The 14,344-nt window shown below is 28.6% G+C and overlaps 2 protein-coding genes across 4 annotated transcripts in view; one reads left to right on the top strand and one right to left on the bottom strand.

The window, feature by feature from the left end:
• Positions 1 to 14,344, top strand: part of LOC127280842 (connectin-like) — a 497,564-nt gene that overhangs the window by 104,935 nt on the left and 378,285 nt on the right. The gene's annotated exons all lie outside the window — the stretch shown is intronic.
• LOC127280858 (uncharacterized) overlaps positions 14,026 to 14,344 on the bottom strand; it is a 37,580-nt gene continuing 37,261 nt past the window's right edge. Inside the window, exon 3 of the mRNA XM_051304160.1 lies at positions 14,026 to 14,086. Coding sequence (XP_051160117.1) covers positions 14,026 to 14,086 — 61 coding nt within the window. The remainder of the gene's footprint in view (positions 14,087 to 14,344) is intronic.

The raw sequence follows: 14,344 nt of genomic DNA, 5'->3' as shown, positions 1-14,344 counted from the left end.
TTTTAGATTTATTTTTAAAACTAGTCTAAATTGAAAAATAGAGGTGATTACGACGCTTATTTTAATTTTTTCAAAATTATTATTTTATTTATTATTACCGCCAGATGGGGTAATTTCGCTTATTACGAGTAAACTCGCTCACTCATTTATTTGCTTTAAATTAACTTTAAACTAAAATTTGATATTTCTATATTAACAAATTCAACATTTGTATACTTGGTAATTAAAGTGTTAAACTTTACCTTTAAAGCTAATTTGAAGTAAATAAATCGGTGAGCGAGTTTATATGTAATGAGAAAAATTATCATTGTAATAGTAATTAATTATAATGTAAGAATGACTTGAATTAATTTAAGAATTAAAATTTTTAAATAAAATATATTTCTCTCTGTTTCAGGTGAGTTACATTTTCTTCCTTCAATTCAAATGACATTTATTGTAAGTATGGAAAAAAATTTCAAATTTATTATATATGTCATTGTTAAAAAATTCAGTTTGAAATTTGATACAAAAGTGTTTTGAAGCAATTATAAAATACAACTTTGAAAATTTACAACAAATTTTTTGAAATTTAATACAAATTTTTTTATTGAAATTTCAAACACATTTATTAAGAATTTCATGAAAATTTTCTTGAAATTTATTGTAAAAATTTTGACTAAAATTTCAAACTTTTTTATTTGAAATTTCATACATTATTGCGAGAATTTTTGTTTGAAACTTCATATATATATATACTTTCATTTTAAATTCTGTTTACTTCTATTTGAAATTACAAGCATTTTGATTTGAAATTTCAAAAATTTTCGTCCAAAATTCCACACATTTTACCTAATTTTGTATTTTTTTAAAAATATTTTTTATGCATTGAACGAGTTACCTACTTTGAATTTGTGGCGTCTGGAAATTTTTTTCCATATTTTGAACAGTAGGTATAAACTTTATAAATTATATTTTATGTAATACACAATATTTAGAAAATACACAAAAATGTACACACATACACACTATGTATAACACAACATTATATCCTTACCCTTTCTTTTTACACCTTTTCATCCTTTTCTAACTACAATAATTTTTCTTCAATTTTATCATTTTTCTTTTTTCCCAAGTGACGCTTTGAAAAACCTGTCGCCATTTTTCATTTAGTCTTTGCCTAATTTTCGTCCTGAGCACAACCTTGCACCGAGAACAAATTAAATTTTCTACTAAATTTTTTTACTAAATTTTTAATGACCAAAAATTAGTAGAAATTTTCACCTAATTTAAATTAGTGAACGAATTCAAACTCGCATTCAAATTTAGAAAGAGTATTTTAGTTAGTACTGTAATATTTAGAATTAGTATAGTATTTTTTTTTGTTTGATAAATTTTGATTCTATCCATTAAAAAAATAGTGATATAAACAAGTGAACAGCATATCAATATTTTTCACGAGATAACAATTAATTTTACCGACAATAATAAATAACGTCCAGTTGTGGTGGATTTTTTTTTTTTTTTTTGTTTTTTTTTTGTGAAAATTCAAATAATTTACAACTTGATTGGAATGGTTTTGTTTTTAGCTGAGAGGGTGAAGGGGAGAGTGAAAAAAAAAAGAAAAAAAAATAATGCCAGATGTGGTTTTGTAGAATGTATAACAGATTTAGGAAAACAAGGTAGGATTGTTGGTCGCGTATACTTCCGGTACTATTTCGTACATATATATGTATATATTATATATACATAGAAATCTAACAACTGGTTGAGGTATATGTAAGCACGTGCAATGTGTATAACGCAATGCGGACTGACGCGATGCATCCCCAGAATTAATTAGTCCGAGTCGAGAAATAATTCATTAAAACCAGAATCTAGAAAGTTTTTTTCTTCTCTCCTACTTTTTCACTTCTCGTGGGAGGTAAATATATCTCGGTTTTGTATTCTGTATGTGTGTAGAGCAATAATAATTGTCCATTTCATATATTATATATGGTTGATACTCCACGTAGCGTACAATTTCTTTTCCTTAATATTTTTTTTTTTTTTTTAAGAAATAAGTTACATATTTTGTAATGAATTTTAACTAATTTCTGTTTTTACTTACAAAAATGACAATTTTATTCATAAGATTATAATTTCATTTTTAAATGCAAATTAGAGAGCCAAATCGTCATGGTGAAGCTTGTCGCCATTTATAAAATTAGAAATGATGTTTTTACTGAAATTTAGTAATTAATTTATTTACTATTGTCATTTTCTTATTGTTTAAGCTAGTAGAATTAAATACTTTATGGTGCCGGTGAAAAAAAATTTTTTTAAATCATTTTTTCGATGTTAATTCTTGTCCCCAGTTTTGTGCGTCATGGTGAAGCCTTTTAATAAAAATCAATTATTTGCTTTTAGCGGTCTGTCAGACCGCTATTCCTTTTTTTGTGTTTTTCAAGTGATTTTAAATTATGCAATGACAACTGTCGCCTATATTTTTATTTTTTACATTAAAAAGACTATTTTATAATATTTTGTTGCAATTTTTTTATTTTTATTTATGTCACAATACTGACTTTTCAATTTTTAATTAAAAAATCTTTGACATATAAATCAATAATATTAATTAATCTGTATAAATTACGAATCACAGCATTGAGTTAATATTTAAACGAAACAGTAATAATAATAATAATAATACGATTTAAATAATTTAAACAAATTATCCAATATTTTACTTGGTTTTTTTTTTTAGAATAAACTGTTAAGGTAAGTCCGGGGGAGTTGGCCATAGTTTTTTTTTTTAAAGGCCTGTAAAAATAAGAAGAAAGTAATTTATGTATTAACTTTTATTGCTAATTAAACATTGAAAATTTAACTTACAAATAATAATAGAAATGATAAATTTTTTAAATGTAAACAATCTTAAAATTAATATTTTTTAAAAAACACGTTTGGCCATCTCTCCCGGAATGTACGGGGGAGATGGCCATATGCGTACGGGAGAGATGGACAATACTTTAAAATCATTCTTTGGCTTTTCGCTTTATCAGAATTCTTAATTTAAAGTGATTAATGTCTTCTTTTCTTCTTCTGACCACATTTCGAACATTTATCATTAAATTCAGTGCAATTTTCATGAAGCCAAAGGTGACAATCATTGCACTGAATCCAGTCTTTGATAAGCGCTCTCTGTTTGTCTGTCTCACCAACACAACAAGATATTTTTTTGAGATATCAGAGTGGTTTCTAATTTATTTTTGTGTCCTGAACACGATCCCGGGTTACAAAATTGCGTATCACGTTAGAATTTTGAGTAAAGTGGAGGTAAATTCTTCAAAACCCGTGTTTTTGAGGGTTTTCAGTATTTTTTTTCTCCTTAACCTGACGTGATAGAGACTTCTACATAGGTTTAAATTAAAGCTTATATCTTACACTTTAAGACTCATATGCGCAAGGAAAAAAAATTTGAAATTTAAAAAGAAAATTAGGTTGAAGTCACCTAAAAAGATTTTTGGGGTATTTACCCCCATTTTTTTCAAAATTTCAAATTTTTTTAATCCTGCGTAAATGAGTCTTAAAGTGTACGATCTAAGCTTTAATTTAAGCATATATAGAAGTGTCTAGCACGTCTGGTTAAGGAATAAAAAAATAATGAAAACCCTCAAAAACACTGTTTTTGGAGACTTTACCTCCACTTTATTCAAAATCCTGATGTGATACGCAATTTTGGAACCCGGAATCGGGTTCAGCACACAAAAATACATTGGAAACCACTCCGCTATATATATAAAAAGTCTTATTTTGTAGACCTGTGTTATGATTGTTTATAAACGTTTTTAAGATTTAATTACACACTAGTGATTATTTTATTTGATCATATTTAAATTTGTAAATCTTTGTTGGAGTGTCTTGTTGTAATATATATGTCATAAAGAACGTCATTTGCCATAGAATTAATGTTTTTTTAGCGAACACATGAATCTCAAGGGTGCCAATAACTTAAACAGTATGGCCAACTCCCCCGGACTTACCCTATTGATCTCATTCTGTGTAGAATTAAACTAAAAATTTTCAATTGACTATATTAAAATTTTAGAATAATAAAAATTAAATAAACATGTTTCAATAAGGAGAATATGTTTTATTTTATTATTAACATTTTGTGAAAACTTTTTGTTTCAAATATTTTTCTACTTTCATTTTTGAATAATAATTAATCATAAACTTACGTTTGAACTCTAACGTGACATTGTCAATAACTCCGTCAATATTAATTTAATAAATATTATTTTTTATTTGATTATTTTATTTATAAATGATTAAAGTATTTACATGTTCACATCATCACAAAAACGTCTAAAACAATAAATACAGTTTATGAGAACTGACATATAATTGCTTGGGCATGACAATGCGCATGCGCAGAAGTTACCTGCGGGAATATACTTACACTTACTACTAACACCGGTCCCACAGACCGCTAAACTTGATATTTTTATTTATATTACAAAATTTAACGAATTCTAAAGAAACAATTGTCATCCAATAGATTTTTATAAAATATGAAGCTACTAAAAAGCTCAAATTTCTATTGTACTTTGAAAAAAGAAGTAATAAGGGAAATAATTTTAGATAGCGGTCCCACAGACCGCCAAAGAAGTTTAAAGGTTTGTTTTTTAAATTGTAAAAAAAAATTTAATAATAGTAATAACTGAATTTGTACGCTATGTGGAGAATCACCAATATATAATATGTATATGGTTTGCTAAAGAGTATGGAATAGGTTCGAAATTCAAGTGAGAAATGGGGGCTTTGTTAGATTTATTCTCGCGCACTCATCGTTTCTCGGTAATTTGAGGATTTTATCAGATGGTTCCATTGATCATTATAGTATACATATATCTATAGGTATATACATATATGTATATAAACATGTATTTTCGTGCCCTTTTCTAGACCGATGCCATCTGTGCGGACTGTAACCTTTTGTCAAAGACATTCGTATAATATATATATATATATATATAACGAGAGAAAAAAAGGTTTACGACCATTTTTGCACATTCAGGAAATAGAAAAAGAGAATTCTTTTAATGATATACTGAATAATATAATCCATTTTATTTTCTTTTATACGCGACCCGAGTCTTTTCAGGATGATTAAGTAAATAATTTTTAACGATCACAGTCCGACATAATATAGAAAAAAAAGAAATTCAATTTTTATCAATTTTTCAATTTTTTATTTTTTATCTGAGAATGAAAAAATATTTTCTTCTTTTCTTGTAAAAGAATTTTTTTCTTATTATAGAAATTTAGAACAAGTGACTAGTATAACGTAAAATAAAAATAAAATAAAAAAAAAGAAACGAGTGTAGAAGTTATTATTAAATCAATTTTTACTGAAAAATAATAATTGTCTATGTCAATTAAAAGATTTGTGAAAATCTACTTTTAAATTGAGATAAAAAACAAATTTATACTATAATTATATATAAACTGAATTATTGAATATTCATCACCAATAAAAAGTCAAATTGAGAAATAATAATTTATAATTGAAATATTTATTTTTAGTTTTCATAGAAATTTTTTTTTAAATTTTTTATAACTTGAGTAAATTGTGCTGGGACATTATTTTAATAGAAAAGTGAATTAAAATAAAATGCAATGCTTCAATCCAACAAAGATTAAAATAATCCATCGAAAGATTAAAATTACAAACTTTTAAAAAAAGTGAACTTTATTTTTACTGAAATTGAAAAAAAAATTTAATCCAAAAAACGAATTATTTTAATCTTTTATATGGTGTTAATTTAATCTGCAAAAAGCTTTTTATAATCTCATAATTTACTTGTGATATAGGTATTACACTGATGAAAATAATTATCAAATTATTCTATAGTACTTTAGGGTTAAAAAAATTTTATACTAATATTTTAGAAAATAATAGATTTTTATAAGTTTAAATTTTTTTTAAATATTCCTTAAAAAAAAATTTTGTTTTTCCCTATTGTAAAATACTTTTTTGAAATTATTATTTTCTTTCCGTGCATATGTATATTATATAATATTATTCTAGACAGTTATAATAATTGTTAAAATTTTTAATGATTTTGTTACAAAATGAAAAACAAAAAAAGGTTTTTAAAATTTTCATTAACCTAAATTACAAGCCTGCTAATATAATATGTACATGTATTGTATAGAGAAACAGAAGTTCGTGTGTATAGGATAATACGTGTTGCTTTTAAAATAATTATAATAAAAATAAATTTTTAAAAATTTGCATAATTCAAAAAAAAATTGATAAACCATATAGGCGTTGGTTTATAAAATAAATTAAATTATAATATAATAAGTATATTTAATGGGTTTAAAGGGATCGATTTTTATATCTTTTTTTATATACGTGTTCGAATATAATGACGAATATATAATTTAATCTATAATGAATGTTGGTGAATACTCACTATTAGAAGAGATAATTTCTCATTTTGTTGGGGCGTATACGCTTATTAAATTTCCTGATTCCTACATTATTAATGTTTCTAAAACGTATAATTAGGCATTATTTCATATATATATAAATACTAAAGAATGAAAATTTAAGTTTCATTATGAAATTGAATTATATTGTATATAGATTGGCATGAAGATAAATGTTATACTTCTATAAAAATGATATATTAATCCATAAATAACGCAGAAAAGTGCTTTTAAACACACGACATATGTTCTATATTGAGTTATTAAAGTAATTTTTGCTTGATCAAAAAAATCCGCACCTAGTTTTTGTATATATAAAAACAACATTAAAAATAATTATTATATGAAAATTCAATTCCTATTAAGTAAAAAAAAATTCTGTGCTTCGATTTTATACATAAATAACTTATTTTTGTGTCAGGAAATTAAAAAAAAAGTCAATTATAATTTTACAAGTGGTACAATGTAACCTCAAAAAGTAACATTAATTTTACATGATTTTCAAGTTAATTTAAAAATTTTTTGATTTAAAATATCTTAAAAAATAATAATGGTCCTTATTAAATTATAGATAATTAGCCTAAAATGTTTTAATTTAAAAATTTATTTAAAACATCATTTCTAATCTAAGAAAAATCTAATTGTAATGAAATTCCTGTAATAATAATCATTTTTCAGCAACTTTTTTAAAATTATTTACATCATGTATGTATATATAGTTAAAAGTTTTCATACATTTTAATATACGTAAATTTAATTGGTATAATCAATGCAATAATGAACTATATTAATAATTGTTATTTTAGAAATTAATATTAAACTTCAATATTAATATTAGCTACATACAAAGTTTCACTTATATCTACTTAATTCATTTAATTTCATATATGAAGTAAACTTAAAATAAATTTTAAAACTAAATTCATCTGTATGATTTAAAAGTTTGATCATAATTGATATACGTGGATGGCAATTTTGGAAAAGTTTTTAAACAACAAGTTTTAAAGTAATATATAATGATAGGTTAAATGATCCCATAGTTAGAACCAATGTTTGGAAGAGTACAATTAAGGTTGACCTATTTTTGAATTGTCTGCATGATCTAATTAAGAATCTCAAAGTCTTAGTAGCAACGTTAACAATTTCACTATATGATCTTTAAAATATAAATTAGGTATGAATGTGACTTCTAGGTCTTTAATTCAAAAATCCTCTCAAGCACAATATCATTAATTTTGTACTGGTATTCCAAAATTGAGGAACTTCTGGTAAAAGATAAAACCTTACACTTACTGGCATTTAGATTTAAATTTATTATCAGAATACCATTTTTTAATAATGTTCAAGTTCTCTTGAAGCGATAAACAAGAGTTCAAGTTGGAAATATAGGTAGAGTAGTACCGACAGAAGTGGACCATACTTTGGATTTTAGACTAATAGAATGTTAAAAAAATTATAATTTGGAAAAAGTTTTGCGTCTATTTGTAGAGAAAGGGATTACCTAACGTTTTCCAATAAATGGCCGTTGAAAATTTGATCGCCTTATACCGGCAGTAACAGAAGCAACGCGTTCCAAAATTTTCTTGATTTTTAGTTATTTTACAGCACCAAGCAATTTATCGAAGTTGATGGACTCATTGACAGTCCATTTATCTTTCTTTGGTGGCATCACTGTAAAAAGAAGGTACTAAAATAGTACCGATTTTAGACATTAAAATAGAACCAAAAGGCAATTTAGTACCTAAATTTGGTATTAATGTAATACCTCTCGTTTTACAGAGATCAGTAGCCCACTTCTGTCCACAAGCATAATTTTAGGCGAAATAACGTGGCGAGAATATCACGCGACAATATACTAAAATCTTTTTACACTTTTTAAGGTTAGGTCTATTAATATAAAAAAGGCTACTTACCTGATTAAATTCAATGAATAACTTGAGCAAATAACGATATCTTTTTTAAGGAAAAAAAGAAAAAAGTATCTATTTTTTAGCGCTAATTGTTAGAGAACACAAATGTGCGTTTGCACACATGAATGTTTACTGAAAACTCAGCTCCTGTCAATAATTATAAGAAAAAAATTCAGTTGACAGATATGTGAATTGTGAAAACAAAAATAGCTAGTGGATCACTTCAATCGATGCTACCCTATATATATGTAGTTTAACATCATCTAATGCATCAAGAAGATGCAGGCAGCCTAAGAACATTGACAAATCATTTATATAAATTGAAAACAGGACCCACATTAGATCCTTGAGGAACACCAGATGTTCGAATTCGAAAATTAAAATTTCTTTTAAAAAATTACTGACAAATCGGAACTTTATGCACTTTGCTTCTGCACTAGTTCTTTTAATTTTAAAAATAATACCAATGTCCGAACTTACCCTATCATATATATTTCTAAAATGAATAATATATAAAAAATAAAGACGTTTGTCGAGTTTTTCATTTTCTAAATAATAGGGTGTGCGTGCAAATAGTAGAAGCGTCTATCTTCAATTTCCGAACGTGGTTTCTCGCAGTGTTCCTTTGTATATATATAAGCATAGATTTTGCCGCAATGAAAAACTGTTGAGCCGCGTGTACATATATATATATAGGGGTGGGGAGAATAGTAAATGCGAGGCATTTCTTCAGTGTCTCCTCCAACCCTTCAATTATCCAAGCACCCTCGACGATTACGCTACTTTATACCAGAAACTAAAACCCATAATTCTTCGGTGCTGTTTTCTGGTTCGTTTACCAAAGTGACTCTCGGTTCGGGTTGGGTGCGAACGCCTAGCTATGCAGGCGATTATTCTTTTGTTTTTTTTTTTTGTCTATTCTTTATTGCCGAAAAACTTGATCACCAAAAGAGCATCACGTATATGTGTCTCGTTATTGGATCGAGTTACTAACAGTTACATTATGGCTCTATTGTCTCTCTATTGTGACGTCATCATAGACTATATATATTCTAGAACCATTGACGCGAAAAGTTTAACTAACAGTTTGAAAAAAAAAATGGTGATTGAAGATGAAAGCTAAGGAATGAGAGAGAGAAATTTACCCTTAGAAGTGGATCTTGGTGACCTCTTGAAAGGGCGATTTGTCGACAGTCAACATGACAAAGACATTAGATGCTGCATGTTCTATATATGAACCAAGCAAAGAGTCAGTTTCGCCCTTATAAAGCCCATTAAGAAAGAAGAAAAAAAATGGTAGGGGTGTCTCTTCTGCCTCGCGGAATCTTCTCTAAGTGATCTCAAAGAATGTCACGTTAGGACAAATTGATTTTTCAGTCACCCTTTGCACGGATTTCTTTTTTTTTCCCACCCTCTCTGCGTTTACGCGACAACCCCACGATCGACGACGCCCCGCACTCGTTCAAGAGATGATGCATTTTTCGCCTCGAGCTGCCGTAGGTCGCTCTCTCTCTCTCTCTCTCTCTTACCCTCTTTTTGGCCTCAGGCTGGAATCGAAAAACTCTCTTCCTAGAGAATAAGCCCTTTGCTTTTATCTAAACAGGATGCCACTGGCGCGTGTACATTTCACGTCAAAATTGTCAGAGACCCTAAACTTTCTTTAAAACACTCTCTTTTTCAACTATATATATATCTACCTCAAAAGAACTTTCTGCGTCTAATATTTGTAGTTGTCACTGGAAATTTCTTCTTTTTTTTTGCGAACATGTTTTTTGCTTAACGTTGAAAGGGACCATGCTGACACTAAAAAAAAGTATAATTTTTACCCCAAAATCGATATAAAAATTAATTGGAACAAATTTTATCCTAATTGAGGGAGCTATTCCGTTTATGTGAATTAGCATTGGTTAATAAATTACACGCAACAAAATTTATCCAACGTTTTTTCTGTGCGTTGCAAACAAATTTTCGTTTATGTTTAGAGATAGTTTCGATATATTCATCTTCATTATTAAATACAACCGAGTGATAAAATAATCATTATTATTTTTAATTATGTTAAATTAAAATCAGCTTTTGAATATTTTCGATCTAATGAAAACTTAATCAGTTGTTTGTATACAGAAAACATCTGAACTTAAAATGAGTTCAATCAGACTCAATTTGAAGTGCAACAAAAATTAATCAGATAGAACCATCTTACTGATTCATTTTTGTTGCACTTTAAAATGAGTCTGAATGCAAATTATTTTGTGTTTAGGGTTTTTTTTTTTTGTGTAACAAGATCTTACTACATATAAACCGCACTGGTTTAAGTTTTCATTAGATCGAAAATACTCTAAACTAAGATTTACTATTTTTACAGGAACTTAGGTTTTGAATTTTTATAATCTTTAATATTTTGACATTCAATAATCACTTACAAATACTTACCATATAATTTTAACGCTCAATTTTGAGAATACAGCTTACTAAAATTTTTATCTCATGAGAAATAAAAACTGATGTAACAAATATACAAAATTTATATTTGAAGCTCCATGGTTAAAGGGACCTTTGCTCTAAACAAATTTTAGGTCATGTTTATGATAGTTTTACCTTGATTAACATTTTTAATTAATTGGATTGATTATAAATTGTTCAGAGTAATATTTAATTATTTATATAAAATTTTAACTATAAAAAAAGTAAATTTTTTATACTCGATTATTTAAATTAAATTAAATTTTTTTTTGGTTAGTGTATAATAATATAATAATAATAATAATAGCAATGACAATAATAATAATTAGTGCGATATAAAAAAAAGTAAAGAATAAATGGACGTGAAATTGACTAAAGACAAAAGAGGGACGTCTGACAAAAGGGTTGGAAAATAACTCGTAGAAATTAGAATCTATTTTTTCGTCAACGAATCAGTTGTTTCGCAGAAAGTCCATATGCTTTGTAGCAGCAGCTGCACGGATATGTGGCGTGGGTATAATAAAAACAATTTCGCCGAACAAATTCCAGTGTATATAGTTTATATATATGTTTCGCGTTCCGCTGTACATGTTGGTTTTAGTTACAATTTTTCGTCAAGCATTTAATATATTTCATATACAAAGTCACGACAATTATATTTTATTTTATTATTTTTTTCCTATCATTGTTATTTATAATATATATTTTTTATTATTAAACTATTATTATTATTATAATCATTATATATATATATATATATATATATATATAGAATGAATTGCCATAGGAGAATTTGAATGCTACGCAGGAACTCACTTTACCCATATTAGTATTTTAGTTTTGATTTTAACCTCAAACCCAGCGACCTCTTGACGTGGAATGACCCATTGCTGTCAGCAGGATTGTACTAACTATGTCAAAAATATATATAATTTAATATCAATACTTAAGGCCAAACGACAAAAACATAGATTAAAATGGACATAACCTCAAAAATCAAGGTCCTAGGTCTCCAAGATTCAAGGTCATAGATCAAACATAATCTCAAAATTCTAGGGCATAGGTTTCCAGAATTCATGGTCTTAGTTCAAACATAACCTCAAAATTCAAGGTCATATGTCAAACATAACCTCAAAATTCGTTTGGGTTTGAGGTTATGCCCGACAAACAACTTCAAATTCCCCTAACCTAACCTAACATAACCTAACCTTCACTAACCTAACCTAACCCAACCTAACTTAACCAAACCTTCACTAACATTCCCTAACCTAACCTAACCTAACCTAACCTAACCTAACCTAACCTTCACTAACCTAACCCAACCTAACCTTACCAAACCTTCACTAACATTCCCTGACCTAACCTTCACTAACCTAACCTAACCCAACCTAACCAAACCTTCACTAACATTCCCTAACCTAACCTAACATAATCTTCATTAACCTAACCCAACCAAACCTTACCAAACCTTCACTAACCTAACCCAACCTAACCAAACCTTCACTAACATTCCCTAAGCTAACCTAACCTAACCTAACCTAACCTAACCTAACCTAACCTAACCTAACCTAATCTAACCTTCGCTAACTTAACCCAACCTAACCTTACCAAACCTTCACTAACATTCCCTAACCTAACCTTCACTAACCTAACCTAACCCAACCTAACCAAACCTTTACTAACATTCCCTAACCTAACATAACCTTCACTAACCTAACCCAACTTAACCAAACCTTCACTAACATTCCCTAACCTAACCTTCACGAACCTAACCTAACCTAACCAAACCTTCACTAACATTCCCTAACCTAACCTAACATAACCTTCACTAACCTAACCCAATCTAACCTTACCAAACCTTCACTAACCTTCACTAACCTAACCTAACCCAACCTAACCAAACCTTCACTAACATTCCCTAACCTAACCTAACATAACCTTCATTAACCTAACCCAACCAAACCTTACCAAACCTTCACTAACCTAACCTAACCCAACCTAACCAAACCTTCACTAACATTCCCTAACCTAACCTAACCTAATCTAACCTTCACTAACTTAACCCAACCTAAACTTACCAAACCTTCACTAACATTCCCTAACCTAACCTTCACTAACCTAACCTAACCCAACCTAACCAAACCTTTACTAACATTCCCTAACCTAACATAACCTTCACTAACCTAACCCAACCTAACCAAACCTTCACTAACATTCCCTAACCTAACCTAACATAACCTTCATTAACCTAACCCAACCAAACCTTACCAAACCTTCACTAACCTAACCTAACCCAACCTAACCAAACCTTCACTAACATTCCCTAACCTAACCTAACCTTCACTAACTTAACCCAACCTAAACTTACCAAACCTTCACTAACATTCCCTAACCTAACCTTCACTAACCTAACCTAACCTAACCTAACCAAACCTTTACTAACATTCCCTAACCTAACATAACCTTCACTAACCTAACCCAACCTAACCAAACCTTCACTAACATTCCCTAACCAAACCTAACATAACCTTCACTAACCTAACCCAATCTAACCTTACCAAACCTTCACTAACCTAACCTAACCAAACCAAACCTTCCCTAACCTAACCTAACCTAACCTAACCTAACCTAACCTAACCTAACCTAACCTAACCTTCTCTAACGTAACGTAACCTAACCTAATTTTGTCAAAAAAATAGTTTTGGCACTCTTGACCCACGCTGGAAACAGCAGCGAAATCTTTTTATAATATACAGAGATATATTATTATTATAATTATATTATATTTATAATTTTATTATTATAATTATATTATATTATATTTATAATTTTATTATTATAATTATTAAAAAAAATTTTTTGTTATTTGTTTGTCCGAAACTATTAAAACGTACTCCTTGTGGACTGGTTGCGGGAATCGTGACTATACAGGCACACACACACACACACACACACACACATGCACATAGAAACGCCTTTATATCCACTGGGAATTTTGGTCGAAGCGAAAAAACGACAAATGGATAATTAAGCCAAGTGATTTACTTAGCCCATAAACGAGCGCACCTAACCATGTTATCGTAAAAAACTACTCGATATATATATGTATATTCTTGTTCTCCTAACTATCGTGCGCATTTTCACAACTTGTCGACGACGAGCGTTTCAAAATTTGGGGCGTCGCGTCGCCTTAATTCGTTGATGTCGTCGTCGTCGTCGTTGCCGTATAAGGTTCATGTAAATCGGAAGCTCTGGAATTTCAAAAATATTTCAAACTTTCATTGCATTTTCTCTATGGAAGCATAAATATACATATACATTGGGTTGTAGATTGATATATTCATTTTGTGAGCTTGAATCTCAACACACTTCCACCTCACACCACTTTTGTAGCATGTCCTCTTCCCTACTTCCTCTGTTTCCATCATCTTTGCCTCATATTCCTTTTGTGCCTCTTGTTATATGAAACTCTTGACGTGGCTTTTCCAAAAAAAAAAAAAAAATTACTT

This window comes from Leptopilina boulardi, unplaced genomic scaffold, assembly GCF_019393585.1.
Source record: "Leptopilina boulardi isolate dan_hultmark-lab unplaced genomic scaffold, ZJU_Lbou_2.1 LbouV2_255, whole genome shotgun sequence".
NCBI lineage: Eukaryota > Metazoa > Arthropoda > Insecta > Hymenoptera > Figitidae > Leptopilina > Leptopilina boulardi.
This window is presented reverse-complemented; position numbering and strand designations above follow the sequence as displayed.